Here is a 19,720-nt window from a genome sequence, read left to right as displayed (position 1 = left end):
ATTGAAGTACGATTGAAGTCTCTGCACTTAACGGCAAATCATCTTTTGTGCATTGCCTCTATGTTCAGTCATGTTAGTTATTGAATTAGCGACAATGATGAAAAGTAAGCTGCGATTGAAGTTGCTTATCGTAACGGGTTAGGCATCAGTGTCAAGCTTAAGAAAGGAGTCACCACAAAAATAATTTCTAACCCTCGGCCTTCTCACTAAACTACGTATTACAGAATTTTTGTTTTGATCCACGTTAATTTTATGTTTAAAGACGCTGTCAGTACCGAGAATTTATAACGTCGGATGGTAGGATGGTTAATGAATGTGGATCAGTCGGTGGAGTGAGAATTGGCAGGAGAAACGGAAGTGTATGGGGAAAAGTCGCACCAATACCGATTTATCCGCAGATTCAATATAACCTGACCTGGGATCGAAGCCAAGGCCCCATGGTGCGAAACCGACGAGTATTATTTTTTTTCTTTGTTGCTAGTGGGGTGGGACTACGTCCCTTGTACTGCGGCCACTTCTGGCCTATTGTATCATCCGCAGATGATAGGTGAGGGTGATTGTGGAGGAATTGGTGGAATGAAGATTGGCAGGGGAAACCGAAGTACTCTGAGAAAATCTGCCCCAGCGCCACTTTGTCCACCACAAATCCTACTTGACCAAACCCGGGCCGCCGCGGTGGGAAGCCAGCGACTAACCGCTTGAGCTGTGGCGCGGCCAAACCGATGAGTAACTGCCTAAGTCATGGCGCGGCCCCGTAATCCCTTGTCACTTTCATCTTCGGTAGCATTGAACCTGGTAGCTCAGTATAGTGACTAGGCTATTGACTCTACGACCGAAGAAGCGGGGTTTCATTCCCCGGTGTAGAGATTTCCCTTTGTAAAAGATTTCAGATGGGCTCTGGGTCCCACCCAGCTTGTCACCATAAAATAGTTGTACCTGTTCGTTGCTGTGCATAATTTTCACTAGGATGCTTTATTCGAACTGCATTCAAGTTACAGCCGCACAGTTCACCGCGTTTGTAATTCCTAATATGTGAAAACATGATTTGTACCGGAATTTACATATTTGACATCTCAGCACAAATTTTGTTATGCCTAGCCGGAATAGGTAACTAACTACACGTATTTAGGTATGACAGACTGAAAGCTGAATAAGTATTTCTTGCATATATCGTGTTAATTTACATTTTCCAGAATGTTTTTATTTTTCTTAGATCTGTTGTCTCACAAAACTTTCGGACTCCACATCAAGTGTTTCTCCCGCCTCAGAAGTTTGATATTGATGTTAGGAAGCAGAAACGCAACAGAGGGTGGGGTGGCTTGCAATGGTGTGATATTAGTAACAAATTTCATAAAATCGCTGCTTTGGTTCGAAAATTACTACGGGCATCGAACTTATAATGTGATGTTTTCATTTTTGGTTTATTTAACGACGCTATCCGTAGTGAATACTGTATACAATCATATATTAGGATGTTTAGTGAATTATGAATTGGAATGAATTTGTAAGGAAACGGTTGTAGCCTGTTTCAAGGCACTATCCTGGTATCCTGAAGCAGCTAAGGAAACCACGAAAATCTTCAGTCAGGTTAGTCCGTGTCCCTGCCAAGGCACTAACTGGTGATCTCCAGAAAACGTCGGATTGCCTGAGCTAACTTGCTCGGTGATATGATGATATAAGCTTATTTTCGCATATGAAAATATTGTAATAATACAGCTCACTGTGACGGTGTTTGCTATTGTAGGAAATTAATGGGTTTTGGGTAGCCCTCAGTGACATAACATTCATGTCACATCACACAAAATTCGACAAACGCTTCTTCAGTTGAAAGAAACAGGCGGTCAAACAGATATGCTCTCTTGTATGAGCGTTCGTTTCCTGAATGTTGCGTGTGGTGGCATCGCATTTTCACTGCTGCGTGAAGCTGCTCACAGCCCGACGCGACGTCTGGGTCCCAAGTGATGGCAGGAGGCGCCTCTACCAAGGTCGTCTTTACGCTTCCCCTTCCTTCCCCTTCAGTCGCTCTCTCCCACCCCTCCTCTTCTTCATCTTCTTGCAGGAGGAGAAGGGGTAGCGCAGACTCCATTTACAACTTCCTGAATACTTTTTCCCTCTTTCTCTTTCACCCTGTTTCGTTTATCCTATAAAAAGTTTTATAAACTTGGAAACTTTGTTTTTAAGGCCTTGGATACCTGTTTCTTCAGAACTGAAGAACAAGTTTGTTTAATTCGTTTCTCTCGTATTTATGGTTCACTCTAAATCTTTACTTTTCGAACTGCATCATTCAGTAAAGACTTACTTCGCACCTCTCAGTTCCTCAAGAACTAGAACCAGAGATTGTATTTATGTGGTATTCTTGTGAACAGGGTTGTAACGCCACCCTCCCGAAGGCCGACTGTTTCTCTTGGTTTCTTACTTGGTTTAACTTTACAACACTGAAGATGGAGGCGATATGTTCTTCCGAAACGTCTGCCCAAGAGACCGTACACTTCATAATCATTTCTATGAAATCCTCACATCCAACACAGTGTCGCTGTATTCATGGTGGATTACAAAGTTGGCGTATTTTTCTTTCTGCAGGAACTCCCAGGGGTTCCTTCTTAATTTCCATAATCCTGATTTTACTGCTAAAGTTCTAGATATCGGAGCCGTTCCCCTGCCTTTTTTTAGGGATGAAATTAATTTAATTACTTTAAATTTTAACGATATAAATAATTGACTGGATACGAATGAGTTATAAAAGTTGCAATTGATCATGCAGTGCGCAATTAAATTCTAAATATCGTATTGCCTTTTAAATGTTATATGCAATAAATTAATTCAGCGTTTCAGCGAAAAAAAAAACTACTGTACTAATGCATTTGTAATATCTGCTGTGTAACGCTTTCCAGTTTGTAGGATTGGTTGCTCTCTGCTTCATGCTAATTCCTTGCTTCGCTTGTTATTCGAGTCTGAAGAAGGAGGTGATATGTCCGGGGGTCAGTTTCATCGGACTACATGGCGTTATGTCCCAGAAGACACAGTTCTTCGCCTTCCGTTTGTCTTTTGAAGCCTTCTGTAGCTAATTCAGTTCTTGCTGCCCGGATTCGATCCCAGGTCAAGTTATATGGGATTTGTGGTGGACAAAGTGGTGCTATGGCAGGTCTTCTCAAAGTACTTTGGTTTCCCTTGCCAATCTTCATTCCACCAACTGCTCCACAATGACCCTCACCCATCATCTGGGGCTGGTACAGTAGACCAGAAGTGGCCGCAGTACAAGGGACTTAGTCTCACCCCACCCCAAGAAACTTAAAAAGAAACTACATCATATGGATGTGGGTAATGTTGCTGACGTTTCGGATGTATATGCCGCTTGTAGCTTGAGAGTGCATTTTCCTCAGAAATATCTGATGACTGGCAATACACTACATGGAGTTAGAGATCTTCATGTTCACAGCTGTGAGAACCTTGGATCTTAACACGTCTATTAAAGTTTTCAAAGCATTACTTTGAACAGCAGTAGCAATCCGTAATGGATATTTTAAATGCTTGAAAGTCAATAAATTCAGAATATTTTTTCTACCCGGGCCCTCTCTGAAAACGATAAAATTCTGTACTTCCACACTTTTCAATGGGTATGAAATTTTGGTGTTTCACCACGAAGGAGACCCGTAAAATGTTAAAACATTTCTTCTCTAACGCCACATAAAGCTACAGCAGAAGAATCAGTACGTTTAAATGAGTTTTTTTAGTATTCTGGAAAGACTGACTTACTGAAAAATAGCTCAGTCTTCAACATGTTTCTAGTTAACTAAGGCTGTGTTGCGCAAGTATTATGTATACGGGGAAAGTTGTTTATTGCTTTTCCTGCCTTCAATAACGAAATTTCTGCTCAAAGACAGTCCCACTTTACATAAAGAGAACAAGGTAAAGGTAAAGCTATCCCTATAACAGGCCGTGGAGGCCCATAGGATTCTAAGACATTGAGGCTCCCACATTATCTAGACAATCGGCTCACACATGGCGGTGAGGTTGTCAGCTTTACGCGCCGGTCCCCCTTTACCCCCAGGAAGTTTCTTGGTACGCATTTCTGTTAGAGGTTGAGTCGACCCCCGGCCATAATGCAGCTGGAAGGATTAGGTCAAATAAAAAAATCCAGTGACCTCATCGGGAATCAAACTCGCGACCTTCCAGCTTGTGGCCCTCAGCCAACTACGCTACCGAATGCCCCCCCCCATTCACGCAGTAATAAATCAGTTTTAATGGAAACCGATTTCGACCACGGAATAATCGCTTGTGGCTGTGCGTGCCACACACAGGTTCTCGGTAACAGCTCGACTGGCCCTCACCGCCTCCGATGACTGTTTGCAGATACTTTCCCGCTTTCATCTCATTTCAGAAAGAGCACCGAATCTCAGACGGAACGAGAATGACTGACTCCTTGGTTTTAGTCTTTCTTTAACATTTGGTAGTTTATCATCATCATCACTGTCAAGACAGCCTCTTTTGAGCCATAGCCTTCCTTATGAGGTTCTGACATTACATCCGGTTTTCACTTGTTTGGATTTCGCAACAGTAGTTTTTTTTAACAGAACAAAGTAGTTAGCCTTGCGTCCAACCACCAACCTGGTTGACCAGGTCACCCTATTTATATCCCCCAGTAATGGTGTGACCCAGTTTTACCCCCAGGCACAGGGTTCCCTTTTCTTCGCCTTCTGACTCGCAGGGCTACGGTGGAGGCATTCTAAAGGCGGATTTACACTGGGGCAACTTAAAGTAACCTAGTTGCCCTCCTCGGGCGACTATGTTTGCCTCCAATTTATGAAGCAGCAACCGTTGCCGCATGCGACCGACCCCATTTACACCCAGAGCGACTGGTTGCTTCGATTTTTACGTCAGCTTGCGTAGAGATGTCACTGCAGGCAGTTGCTGCTGCGGCTTATCTCATTTTGAGCAGGAGAAGAAAACTTCAGAGAGCCGCTCTTCCTCTTTCTATACCTGTGGAACGTCGTTCTGGGATGTTTAACCTTTTCTTTCGCTTCCTTCACCGAATATTCAAACTTCGTGGCTAATTCCTCCCATAGCTTCAACTTCTTCCGATTGTCTTTATAATTGGGTTCCCGCAGATCTCGTAGAATGCTCTTTCGCGGTATTCTTCAATAAGACACTTGGCTCTATCCGAGTCCCAACTCATCACGCCGCATGCGAACAGGCAATTGAACTCTTGCGGCCTGGAGCAACTAGAGGACGCGGGACGCAAGCCGCGGCGCGGTTGACAGTGGTTGCCTCAGTGTAAACCCGCCTTAACCCGCCTCCACACGTGACTGAGCCAGTGGAATGCAGTCTAAGCCCTCTTATATCCTCGGGGTTATTGAGTTTTGGATACTATCTCGTTTTCCCGTCTACTCTCTAATAAAATAAAAATTAAAAAATACAGAACAACATGTAAGATTTAAGGTTTTCACGGCGGTGACTATGAAGAAAGCAGTCTTCTGGGATATGGCGCCGTGTAGATATTGTGTTAACCGATGTTTCGGGGGAACGTATCGCCTCTATCTTCAAGGTAGAAGAAAAAGGAAGAAAATCCGCGAGCAAGGAACTAGCGTGAGCAAGTGCTAACAGCAACAGGACAGTAAGTTCTTCTGCCTTGATATATTGGGTTCTCTGGCTTCTTCCCACTCAGAATTAATTCTGAACTTTTGAATATTATAGATGATCGGTAGGACTCCTTGGGCGAGGGGTCAGCCAACACAAACGTAGAACTATAATTTTTATCTCTCATTTCACGCGAGTGTGAAGTTTTGTCTCCGGTGTTAGGGAAGAACACAGACTGGGAGAGTTTAGGAACAAGGTGGCGATGAGAACATTTTGACTTAAGAGGGAGGAAGTAACAGGAAGTTGGAGAGAACTACATAATGGGTAGCTTCATAATTTTTACTTCTCGCCAGATATTCTTACGATGATCAGATCTAGGAGAGTTAGATGGGAAGGGCATGCAGCACGAATGAGGATGAAAAGGAATGCATATAAAGTTAAGGAAGGAAACTACTTTGTTGTGTTAGGCGTAGATGTAAGATTAATATTATAACTGATCTTAAATAGAATTCAGAGATGTGAGCGGATTCATCTGGCTCATGGTAATAGCCAGTGACGGGATGTTGTGGAAGTAGTAATGAGACCTCTGGTTCCATGAAACGGTGCGGTATTCGTGGCTGAGCAACTGTTAGCTTGTGAAGAAGTACTTTGTTTCGTGGAGTTAACTAGTTGTTATGGGAACTCACATTATGAATTCTATGTAGATACTCAAGTGTGCGGATACAAGCAATTTGTCATATTTTATAATTAATTTTTGCAGTAGATCTATATTTTACGTTGTATGACAGTAGAGGACAAGAGGTCGCATTTAAACAAGTGGCGTATCCGAAGCCGTCAATTTATTCTAAAGAGCTAAGTTAATGTATGTTAATGAATGGATATATAGGCTATATTAAAATAACTTTTTAACTAATTATAAAAATGGTTGTCTTGAATTTGAAATGAATCTCTCTGTTTGACAGGTAGTGATTCTTGGTTGTGTTGCGTTTGAAACCAGGTTTACATGATGATTACCTCACTCGTCGTGATCTGTACGGACCTGAGTAAGAGCAGTAATCATATGTTCGACCGAACGAATCACACAGCGCGATCTAATTGTTACGTTGTGAGATTAAGTGCAAGCCTCTCTGTATGTCAGAATGATATAGTTTCTGTATAAAAGCAGCCGGAATAGAAATTATACGTTCCAAAGCTTAAGACCACACGAGCGGTATTTTTCCGTACAATCCACGGACGTGAGAATAGTGACGCTGTGGTCACGTGGACGAATTTTTTAAGCCCATACATTTCTTGCCGTAGCAATAAACATATATAAATTTCATGGATGAAGATTATCTGAACTTTTACTTCGAAGAAAATAAGATAGACGAAAAATTGAAGTCTACGGTGAACAAGAAGTTCTGGGAGAAATTAATGGCCTACTTTCCTTTAATACGATACGGACTGCATAGAAAACGACACGTCCAACAATCTTTATGTTGTTGCGTGTGTATCTGTTGTCCTGGTAATGTTTTTACCCAGTCGTTGCCTAGCAATGATATGGGGATACGCATACAGAGACACAGATTGATGGGAGGGATTTTTGAAGTACGCCGTTGAGATGGGTTCAGGTGCCGTGTTATACGTACCAAGTTTCATGAAGATTAGTTCAGATATTGACACGTTGATAAGATGGGGGGGAGGGGCACAGGGCACAACGTTATGATATCATAACCCTACTTTTATTTGTTTTTCAAAATAAGGAAATTAAGCTGAAAAGGTTGAAGTCCCTGTGCTTAATGAATTAAGCACTATGCCGTGAAGACATATAGGGGAATGGAAATATAGCTCCACCATTCTTTCTCTTAACAATAGGCGAACGTGAGTAAAAATGAATTGAAGGCTCTGTCCATTAATTAAGGGTCACGATAGCTCAGTCGGTATAGTGATGGGCTGCAGGCTGGAGGGTCAGCTTTCGAATCTCGGCAGGAGCAAGTTTTGGTCTTCTCCATAACATCCAGGTCGGCTCTGGGGCACACAGCCTCATATCAAATGGGTACCGGAGGCTCTTATCCCGGGGGTAAAGCGGCCGGGGCGTGAAGCTGACATCTCGCCTCTGTCTTCTGCCGAGGTCAAAATGATGGAGCTGTACCTCCACTCTCCCGCAAGTCTTCATGGCGTNGAGGCTCTTATCCCGGGGGTAAAGCGGCCGGGGCGTGAAGCTGACCACTCTCCTCTGTCTAATGCCGAGGTCAAGAATGATGGAGCTGTACCTCCACTCTCCCGCAAGTCTCCATGGCGTTGTACTTAATTAATTAAGCACAGGGACAACTTTACCTTTTTTAACCTTACATGCCCTTTAATTTGTGAGAATTTCCCAGCCTCGAGTATTCTATGTAAGAACTTCATGCTATATTACCGAATGTCCTTCACTTCGCTTAAAATTTATCAGCGTAAAACAAATTGTCCCGGTGGTCTACAAATTTGAAAATTAGAAATTATTACGCATGACGCCGTCTGTATCACGCTAGACCCGGTTTTAAAAGAAGGGGATGGGGAAGTGGTCAGCTGTTTAGAGATTTTGAAAGCGCATCACGGTTAGAAACACACCCGTCTGACCACGCGCGTTGTTCTCTGGTTTGCATTCCTTACGTCATGACACGTGCTCACACTGACGACAAAATAGCGCTCCTGTGGACTATAGCCCGCAGGTTATGTACACACATTTAACAACTAATAAATATTGCGTCTTTTCATTATCAAGTCCTTTCTTTGTGCCCTGTTTTTACTTGTTTTTCTTTGATAGATCGAGCAATGCCACTGGGCACTGACAGCTGCCTACAGTGTTGGGACACGTGCAGTCGTGCTGGTGTTGCAAGGTTTGAAAGTAGGGAGAAGACACAGACAAACAGAATGAGAGAGGGAGGCTCAGAAAAACAAAGAAAGAGGAGAGATGACAAGTGAAGAAACAAAGGAAAAATTGAAAGGAGAGAAGTTAGAGAAAGGAAAAAGTGCAGAGAATATTTAAAAAATATTAGAAAAGAAAGAATGAAACAAAAAAGAAGAAACAGAAGGAGGCAAAGAAAATGTAGGAAGGAACAAAGAAGGACTAAAATAACCAGATGAGAGGAAGGTAAAGCTGTCCCTATAACAGGCCATGAAGGCCCATAGGGTTGTGAGACGTCGATGTTCCCACATTTTCTAGACAATCGGCTCACAGATGACGGTGAGGTTGTCATCCTTACACGCCGGCCGCCCTTTATACACCCAGGAGGATTCCTGGTACTCATTTCTATTAGAGGCTGAGTCGACCCCAGGGACATAGTGCGGCTGGAAGGATTAGATCAATTGAAAAATATCCAATAACCTCATCGGGACTCGAACCCGCGACGTTCCGGCTTGTAGCATAGTGCCTCAACCAACTACGCTACCGCGTGCCCCAGAAGAGAGAAAGGTTAAAAAGTAAACTGTAGCATTCGGTGGTACATAACCTGAGCTGCTGACAGCATTGTTAAATATACCCAAATAAGCGACGTGGTAAAAGTGATCAGGAGATGAATAAATAATGTCATTGTTGGCATAAAATATAAACAAGTATATATATATATATATCTTTGTGGCTGTATGTGTATATGTATGTGTATGTAAAAATCAGGTGGAGAGCAAATATCACCGAGTTTGTGACATGGTTGCTTTAAACGTACAGTTAACACACAGTAATTGAATGAAAGTGATATTAGTAATAAATTTTAAGAATGCCATCCTCTTAGATGTGGCGCCATGTAGATATTGTGTGAACCGACGTTTCGGAGTAACGTATCGCCTCCATCTTCGGGGTAGAAAAATACACAAAGGAGGAACCAACCACGTGCTTAGCTGATTCCTCGGTCTCGGATTTTATTGACGGACTGATCCCCCGTCCAAGGAGTTCTACCATCTGTGTAAAAGATCAAGAAACTGAAAAAGCGGCCAAGATGCAACATAGGGCTGTAGAGCCATGGATGGATAGCGTTGTTGAGACTGAGTTTGATTTTCCTAATACAAAATGGACCAACAATGTTCTATTAGCGGACGGACATGAATAGGGCATTTAATTAATTAATTAAAACATCTTCGTTGCAGCTAATTGACTAAATAGAAAATCGCATGGTTTTGTTATTAGTAAAATATTCAAAGCCAGCAATTTAAAGGGCATATGAGATTAAACGTTTCCTTTCATTTCCCACCGTAATTGTTTTTGATCATGTTTATTGCCGTAGGTATTTTAATGTTGTTCCTGTATTACAGGTGGGACAGTTTGGTGCTGTGGGATGGCATCCAGTGGCGTGATGTTCATGCCAAGTTTAATGAAAATCCGTTCTTCTTTCAAAGAAGAGTTGGACACCACAAACCTTGGTGTTCAAAATTTTTAAAACTGATTTCTCCATTTACTTCTAAGTCGTCCCTTTTTCTCGGTCCTTTGCCGTGGTATAAATATGCTAATTTTACTGACTTCTCTTGCAACGTATTTTAATATTGTAGGACCTGAGGGTCTCACAACGATGATTAGGAAGAGTTCTATATTCTGGGATATAGCGCCTTTTAGGATCTGAGGTTCTCAGCGGTGGTTATGAAGAGGTCCGTCTTCTGGTATATAACGCCGTGAAGTCCGTTGGAAGTCAACCGACGTTTCGGAAGAACATGTAACTCTGCTTACCACATGCGTTGACTCTGGTTTCTTGCTTGGATTATTCTTCGACCCTTAAGACGGAGGTGACATGTTCCTCCGAAAGATCGGTTCACTTTCAACGGAGTTCACGGCGTTATTTCCAAGAAGATAGAACTCTTCTATTTTCCTGTTGTTTGCAATTTAATTGATGCGTCTTTACCGCTACCATATTCTCATTTTGCAGTAAAGCTCTCGCAACTCTAATTACCTCAGCAGGGGAATTTAAAACGCCAGTTAAGTTAATGTAAACATATGATTTTTGCTAGTTTTACATGTGTTAGCGATCTGATTTCTTACCATACGACATATTCGTAAACAGAAAATCTGATTCCATATTTATAAGCGTAATTAAATAATCAAACATGTTTTCAATAATAAAAATGTAAGTTCAGTTTTTATATATCATGAAACTCGTGGCCAGTAATGGTTATGTTTTGTTTCCTGTTGGTACTGGGGTTTGGCTGGGAGAAACACGATCAGATGCTTTATGGGCCCAAATGATCATATAGCCTGTCACGTTTGGAAACAGACCTACCTACACTCTGAATTACAATGGCTAGAATGCATAACGCATTTCATCTCTGTCTCACTAACTTCATGGTAAATGTTTATTATTTTTTACTTTGCATAGACTGGAAGAAAGAAATGGATTTATTCTTTTTCCCCTTTCTATGAGTTATGATACACAAGCAATAAGTTCATTATATTGAGAACCCTTTTTCTTTATAATAAATTATGATGAATTGACGGAGGTTAAGTAATACAGTGTGTTCCGAAAAATATTTACATCTCTGTAACAAAGCAGGTTATTCTTTGAAAAACTCTACTTTCTTGGATGTGACGCTGTTTAATGTGGTAAAAATATTCACTGATGTTTCGGAAGAAATTCCAACCTACATCATCAGGATAGAAGACTAAGCCTAGCAACCACCAAGACGTAGACAAAGAATCTCTGCTGGCTACGTAACTCCTCTGAAGCGTCATGAACTTATGCCGGACTACACGGCGTCACGTTCTATAAGGCAGTACGTTTCATAGACACTGCTGTAGGAACCTCAATTCACTTTTGTTTCTTTTTTAATGAGATTTGGAATTTTCTATGAACGGCTTCTAACTGTTGGAATTATGTTCGGCCGCAGAATTATTGCATATAAGAAACAGGATCTGAATCCCAGTGCTCCTTTACGTGGCACTCTAGTTATAAAAGAGGTTTTGACGACCGAGTAATTGTACTATAACCACTACATATGTTTTTACGTAGGCGAACAAGATCCGTTTATAACTGTAAAAACACGACATCAGTTTTACAGAAGATGCCACTGCCAGGAACTAAGTAGGTCATTTTCAGTGTAGTTCACAAATTTAGGTCTCTGTGCTTATGTTTAAAATTTCCATTTGTCGCCGTGTAATCGAGTCTGACCAGGCACGCAAATATTCTCAGAGATGGAAGACTAATTCCCTGGAGATGAGCCCTTCTTGAGAAGCCGCTAGTTGCACAGATACTCAGAAATTTTCCAATATTTTATGTAATGCGAAGGTTAACACCGTCTTCACAAGAGTCCACCACTGGTCCCTATCGTGAGTCAGATCAAAGATCCATGTTTTTTTATTGCTAGTGGGACTAAGTCCCTTGTACTGCGGCCACTTCTGGCCTATTGTACCAGCCCCAGATGATAGGTGAGGATGATTCTGGAGCACTTGGTGGAATGAAAATTGGGAAACGGAAGTACTCTGAGAAAACCTGCCCCAACGCCACTTTGTCCACCACAACTCCCACTTGACCCGACCCGGGATCGAACCCGGGCCGCCGCGGTGGGAAGCCAGCGACTAAGCGCTTGAGCTATGGCGCAGCCATAAAGATCCACGTTACTACTGTGGCATGTAGACCCGTTGTTGCAAAACTACGGCGAGATAAGCAAATATACGGTACAACAGCCGTTACTGAATAACAAGCATGTTTTGCACGGCAACAGTTGGAAACGCCTAGAGAGGAACTGTTTTCTGTGCGGTCCGTGCCGGGATATAAGCAACGAGTGAGAAAGACAGAAAACTACTCGAAATAAGGCATAATCTGCTGTACTGAGCCCGAACTGACGGAGGCCTTATATATATATATATATATATTGTACATAGAAGTAGGAATTAGAATCGAATTTGTAAATAGGTGTACTTAATGGCAATAGACTTAATACTGCCGACTATGACTGACAAATGACAGACCCGACCTCTGGTCAGAGAGGTCGCCCCACGTGGACAGGACAGTAACTTTCATATAAGACCGACCGTCAGTCGGAATGTCACTTTGACTTTGACATAGAAACCTGCAAATAATTTATGTATGCCGCGGTTACAGTGAGCTTTGGAGTGTGTAACTCAGTGAGACTGTCCTACTTGTTGTGTTTACGTTCTGTGAGTGTCAGTAAATCCAATCGCCAATCCAAACCCGGCTATAGACAGTCACTTAACAATATTATCCTGCCACCTATGTCCAGGTCTTCCCAGGTGTCTCATTCTAGCCTTCCCACAAAACAAAAACATATATGCATTCCTCTTCCCCCCCATGCGTCCTACATGCCCTGCCCTTAATAAATAAATAATAATATAAATTATATGACAGTTTGTATTTTCTAACAGTTTATAATTTTATGGGGCAACCTATGTGTACGTATAAATGATAAGTTATGGGATAGTTTGTATTTCCTAACAGTTTGTATACGTGTGGCCTTCGGTAATCAGCTTCTTAACTCCCACCGCCTATCAGATTAAGTTTTCGTTTTGATTCGCCCACTGGGCCTCCCACTAAGAGTTGTACTAGCGCACTACTAGCAATTGCCACGGATCTGTTGCAGAATGCGTCCTCTCTCATCGGGTTCTGCTAGGTCATTGACTGCAAGTCCGCCTGATTAATGCGTTATAAGTGAAGGAGGGTGTACCGCCCATCCTTTCTTCCGTACACACGTCCCCATTACCTATTCTTGCAAACGTTAAAGTGGCTTAACTTTTCTAGACACTGTGGTTATGATACAGGGTTATTCGTAAGTCCGCGAAACATTTTAAAAATTCACGCATCGGATCATGCTAATTCTCACGCCGATAGAGAATGAATCTCTCTAAGTTTTTAAAGGCCTCCATTGCCTCCCCTCGACCCCCTCATACCGAGGGGGTGGATGAAGCTATAACATTCAAGACTTTTATGGGGTAGATGCTCTATTCGAAACGGGGAGAACAGGAATGCGTATAACCTATTGGTGGGAAAGCGAGAAGGAAAGAGGCCTCTAGGGAGGCCAGAACGTAGGCGAGTGGATAATATTAATATGGATCTTAGAGAGATGGAATAGTGTAGTCTTGCATGGAGTAAACACGCCACAATATTAACATCGATCTTAGATAGTATGGGGTGGTATCAGATTGATCTGGCTCAGGATAGGGACTGGCGGAGGGCTCTTGTGAACACGGTAATGAACCTTCGGGATTCCATATAATGCTGTGAAATTTTTGAGTTGGTGCACAATTGGCAGCTTCTCAAGGACGGCTCAGCTGCATGAAGTTGTCGTGGAAACGTTCGACGTTGGCTGATCATAGAAATTTACTGCGTCGTTAACAAAATGACAAAAAATACAAGTAAACTTTTTTTGCCGGTCACGGTAGCCGAGCGGTCTAAGGCATGTACTGTCTTCGCTCGCTGGGAAGCCTAGATCGTGGGTTCGAATCCCACTCAGGGCATGGATGTTTGTGTGCGTTTTTCTGTGTTTGGGTACATGTAGAGGCCTTGCGACGAGCTGATTACCCGCCCAAGGAGTCCTACCGATTGTCTAAGATCTAGAAAAACCGAAGTGAACGGAGTTCATGGAGGTAGACCTAGGCCCACTGGGGCTGTAGTGCCAAAGGGGAAAAAGACTTTTTTTTTTTACTGTCTAGGTTAAATAGTCGTCATTTTTCTTCTGTCTTATATATCTTTGTCCACTTAAATAAAGCTGTCTGGTACAGCATATACTAAACATTATATTTAAAATATGTAATGTATATTGTATTAGATGGTTTTATTAAGCTGATATACTATAATTTTCCGTCACTTCGACGCTGAAAGAAGTGATAGGTCCCACCGAAACGTCGATAGTCTCACTAATCGACACAGTGCAATATGCAGAAGACTCTTATGATTATTTACACCCAGTTGTAAATGGAACATGCAAATAAGCTTGTATTTACAGAGGTTAACACTTCTACTGCCGTTTGTATCACTACAGTCGCTACCATCTCGCACTTGTCACTACTGCCAGTATGCCAGGATTACTACTACTACTACTACTACTACTGCTGCTACAGCCAGTATGCCAAGAATATTACTACTATTATTATTATTGTCGGTACTACTACTACTACTACTACTACTACTGCTGCTGCTGCTGCTGCTGCCACTACTACTACTAATACTACATGACGGTACGGATTTGTATAGAAGTGATTCCCGTATAGGCTTGTAAGCAGTCGAAATAAAGAAGAATAAATTGAAAGCCATCGCTTTTTAGACGCAGGAACACGAACACAAAAATATAAATTAAAGGAAAAAAGAAACGAATTGTCTAATGCCTGTTTGTGCGTGTCTTTCTTAATTCCTTTCATTAAAACTCACGTCCGGTTTTATTACCCATCATATAAATCACATCATAGACCCCCATAGCAGAACGTGTTTTATTAAAATGCGAGAAGAAAGAGAGCGCCAGCGAGAGGAGTGGGTGGGGTTTCTCTAAGGCAACATTCATCCTCAGAGCCAGAGTGAACTAACATAACTTCGAATCTTTCGTCAGGAGTTTTGATTTGATCATGAGATGTGTTTTACGGACCAGGAAAGTTCGGGTAAATATATTTATTGGAGCCCATCATTATGTCCCATACTGACTTACTTGTCCTTAGTACTTTAGGATCTGTTTCTCTGACATCCAGTTTAATATTGTCACGATATTGGGTGTGACTGTAGACGGGGTACAAATTGGTGAGCAGATTTTTTGACCACTTGTACACACCACTCGGAATTACAAGTAATTATAACACTATTGCTGATTTCCACAATACAAAACACTAGGACACGCTAAGTCTCCTCAGTCTTCACTAGTCGTAGTCTGGCAACGGATTTATAACAGTCTCACTGTAACTCCAGCAAGCATAAAGTCTTCAAATCACACGTTAAAATCTTCTCTTCACAGGCTGACTTTCAGGTCTCGACTGAACTCAAAGTCAGAGTGAAAGCCATGTTACCTTACGACCGACTGTCAGTCGGCCAGTCTGTCTTGGTGTCAAGCCACCGTGTGGGACCCAGTACGAAATTTTTATTACTGTGTGTCGCGGGTTTGTTGACGTCGTGCGCCTTCTCTGAACAGAGGACGGGTCTGTCGTTTACAATTGTTTCTGGTCCTCGCCAGCTCAATCATTCTCGGGTCCGAGTCCCGCGGGACTCGTGACACATTTTGCTGTCTCAAATTTGAGACCCCCAAACTGTAGGCCAAGTCCCCGTATTTTTATCTCCCAGGAACAGGGTGGCCCAGTTATACCCCTACGACTCGCAGGGCTACGGCGGAGGCACCCGAACCCTCCTGCACGCGAAGAACCCTCTGTTATTCTTGGATCCTCGGTATATAGCCTCGGGTCGGACCCAAGATAAAACACCGTTTCCATCGTTATAACCCAGCAATGCCTTGATTATAGCTTGCCTACTTGCTACCCCGGGAACCTGTTTACCTAGCCGTTGCCTAGCAACGTTATTCCGGTTTTTAAGCGTCATGTCACAATATTATCTTCCCATCTGTGACAAGTTTCTCTGATATTGGGAGTAAATTTTGTAGCAATTTCAAATCTCCCCCATCTTGCGCTCCTTCGTATGATCGTTTAAATAATGTTTACCGAGGAGCACAGATTATGAAATCCTCCAGGAACTCAGCCTGTATTTATACCACGAGGAATTGTCCGAATCAGGTTGGTAGCACTCCTGCGTCGTATTAGGGGCGTCGTGGATTACAGTCTCGGTTCGGAGACCGGATATCCTTACTGGGATGTTCCTGGTTTCTCTCAGTTCCTCTACGAAAATTCTAGCATAGCGCTTCAAATTAGGCTACGACTACTTCCTTTCCGGTGAACACGGTAGCGTAGTTGGTTGAAGCACTATGCTACAAGCCGGAAGGTCGCGGGTTCGAGTCCATATGAGGTCATTTGATTTTTCAGTTGCCTAATCCTTCCAGTCGAGCTATGGCCCTGAAGTCGGCTCAGCCTCTGACAGAAATGAGTACCAGGAACGTTCTTGGGTGTAAAGGGCTACCGGTGCGTAAGGCTGACAACCTTACCGCCATCTGTGAGCCAATTGTATAGAAAATGTGGGAGGCTCGACGTCTCACAACCCTATGGGCCTTCACGGGCTGTTAAGGGGTAACTTTAATTTACCACTTCCTTTCCACTTCATCAGTCATTATTATATCATTCGGCGCTGTAATCTGAGCTGATGTAGCGTCTCCGAACCTCTCTGTGTGATAAAATCCTGATGTTGCTGCTTGGAGTTGGGGTAAAGGAGGACAGTGATAGGGGACTACACGTGCTACTGCCAGTAATAGTATCTGTGTCGTCCGTTGTCATTTTCATGGAAAATTCTTATTTAAAAGAGAGTCCCGAATGTTATAATTTTAGTCTGTGTTTCTTAATTGGGGGGGGGGGGAAATGGAAGTAGACTGATGCAATCTCGATGCTGTCTGTACGTACGAGTATGTGTATCCCCCTTTATCAGTTTTTGAATGCCTGAACCAATCTTTATGAAGCTTGGTAAACATGTCGTAGCATCTGAGCCCATCTCGACGTCTATTCCATAAATCCCTACACTTTGGTCTGTGTGTGTATGTCCCTCTATCGTTGCTACGCAACGGCTTGGTGAAGAAAACTTTACCGCGGTAACGAATACACAGGCAAAAATAGAATTTTAAAGGGTTCTGACGATGGTGTATAACGCTCAGAATTACTCGATTTTTGGACTTTCTCCAGCCTTCAGACTTTACTTCACAGATGGCGCTAGCGGTAGGCACTGAATTTTTTTAACAATTTTTTCTATTTCTTTGCATTGGTGCACATGCATTTGGTTTTGTTTGGTAGATCTGTAGCATAAATTTCGACCTTTTCTATCCTAGTTCCATAATTGAGGAGCTTTTTCAAGGAAATAGCGGCTCCGGTCTAGAAAACCCGAATTAACGGCCGTGGGTATTCGTTGCGCTGACCACGTGACACCTTCTATCCGATAAAGTTGGCACTAACATCGCCGACAATAGGCGGGCGCTCGGTCGGTATAGTTCACTTGCGGACAAAAACCTCACTCAAGTGAGTATGTATCTTCCCCCCACTTGAGGAAGGAAACAGGCCCACTTCCCGTAACGTGTTTTATAGTTTCTAGAATAGTGGACAATGGACAAAATAGAAGAATTGTTGGCCGTGTCGTATATGTGGTCCTTGTCGTATCAAGGAAAGTAGTACTTATTGTTTCAGCATTGGGTGTTATGCTGTGTGTGGTTGGATTATGAACACGCGAAGCCCCTAATGCAACATGCAGTGAGCAGATAAGTAAGAGCGGTCGTACTGTTTCAGACGAGTCAGGATGCGAGGCTGACATGGCCGAGGGAGTCCAGGAAGAGGACAGCGGTGACGTAATGTTGGCAACAGCCACCACTCCTGCCACTGCCTCTTCTGGGGTAGCCATCAAACGAGACCCAGATGCACCGCTTAACCTGAAGTCTGAGGTGAGTTGGCCTTACTTACTCATGGAGCTGAGCCTTTCTGAAGGAGCCGCCAATTCTGCAGCTTCTCAAGAATTTCCCAGCATTTTATGGAGCTCTAAGGTTCATTGCTGTATTCACAAGAGGCTTCCACTGGTCCCTATCCTGAACCAGATCAATCCAATCCAATCTCTCTTAAGATCCATTTTAATATTGTCCACCCACCTACGCGTTGGTCTTCCGAGTGGTATCTTTCCTTCTGACTTTCCCACCAATATCCTATACGCATTCCTCGTCTCCCCCATTCGTTCTACATGCCCTGCCCACCTCATCATCCTTGACTTGATCATTCTCAGTTGGCCTACAGAAAGATTTAGTTATTTCTCATTCTCAATGTGTCACGTGGTGGAACGCCAGAATGTCGCCCAGCAAGCAGGATGTACTGTAGCTACTTTCTGTGTCAGTATAACAGTACGTAGCAGCTAAACTTTTAAAGGAAGGATAAAACTCAAATTCTAAAGATAAAATTTACTCAGGGACTGGCGCACTCGTCGGAAGGATTATAGAAGAAAGAATTAAGACTACATTAATTGTTCCGTTATAATAAATAAACATTTAATTCACATGCAATTACTCACATTTTGATGACGGTACCCAAATTTGTGGATAAGTAAACATTGAAAGCCTTCTGAATGAATAAGTAAAATAAAAAAAAGGTGAGGCTATCCCTGGAACAGGCCGCCCATAGGGTTCTGAGACGTCGAGGCTCCCATATTATTTAGACAATCGGCTCACAGATGGCGGTGAGGTTGTCAGCCTTACGCGCCGGAGCCCTTAACTCCCCAGGAAGATTCCTGGTACTCACATTTTCAGTGTAGACGACAAGTGTATCTCTGATGATCTAACGAAGCACACTCCAGTGCAGTGTTACGGTTGTCATTGCTCCTTTGCACATCGCTGCACCCACATCTCATTAAGCTCAATTTTGTTACGGAAGGATAATTTTTGGTTCTCAGTTCAATTCTCTAGCGATTCTCTTTCAGTTTTCTAAAGCTATTTTCTGTCCGTACAAAAGACAATGGACATACATATATGTGTATGTAGTAATTCAGTGAAAATGGACTCATTTCATAATTTACACTGTGAAGGATTATCTGAATTATACGTGGTGTTCACAGTACACGAGGAGTCTCTCGTGTTATTTGTGTAGGCGATTATAAAGTTTGCATTGACCTTCCTCTCTGGTATGTGTGTTGTAAAATTAGCGCTACGGCGGGCAAAGTTATGCACTTTGTAATGACGTGTGAGGTCAGCTTCAGTGTGTAGTTTCGTTTTGGAGTTAACAAAAGACTTCATGGAGGAAGCTTCCTGCTAACCACTGTTCGGAATGTTTGTTCCATCTTCTCTCTGTCACATATTTATTTTATGCGGATTTCATATTCGTCTGTCAGTATCGTTGATAATTATTATTCAGAAATTATTTGAAATTATGTAATTAACCAACCATCTAATGAACGAACTAATTGATTATCAAACCACAATTTCAAAAAAGAATTGTAGCATGTATTTTTTTTGACTAGCTTTACAGCCCCCTTGGGCCCTGGCCTTTTTTTTTTGTTTGTTTCATGATCATTTTACGGACGGTGGGACTCCTTGAACGAGTAATCAGATCGTCTCAATGCCTCTATATAACACAGGAGAAAACAAACACAGAATA

The 19,720-nt window shown here is 42.6% G+C and overlaps 1 protein-coding gene across 3 annotated transcripts in view; it reads left to right on the top strand.

Moving 5' to 3' along the window:
• The window catches only part of LOC111873481 (POU domain, class 6, transcription factor 1), a 268,269-nt gene that overhangs the window by 22,651 nt on the left and 225,898 nt on the right, over nt 1–19,720 (top strand). For all 3 annotated transcript variants that reach the window (XM_023868234.2, XM_023868232.2, XM_023868233.2), the window contains exon 2: nt 17,876–18,027. In XM_023868234.2, the coding sequence (XP_023724002.1) occupies nt 17,899–18,027 (129 nt within the window). In that variant the 5' untranslated portion in view covers nt 17,876–17,898. The remainder of the gene's footprint in view (nt 1–17,875; nt 18,028–19,720) is intronic.

This window comes from Cryptotermes secundus, unplaced genomic scaffold, assembly GCF_002891405.2.
Source record: "Cryptotermes secundus unplaced genomic scaffold, Csec_1.0 scaffold380, whole genome shotgun sequence".
NCBI lineage: Eukaryota > Metazoa > Arthropoda > Insecta > Blattodea > Kalotermitidae > Cryptotermes > Cryptotermes secundus.
This window is presented reverse-complemented; position numbering and strand designations above follow the sequence as displayed.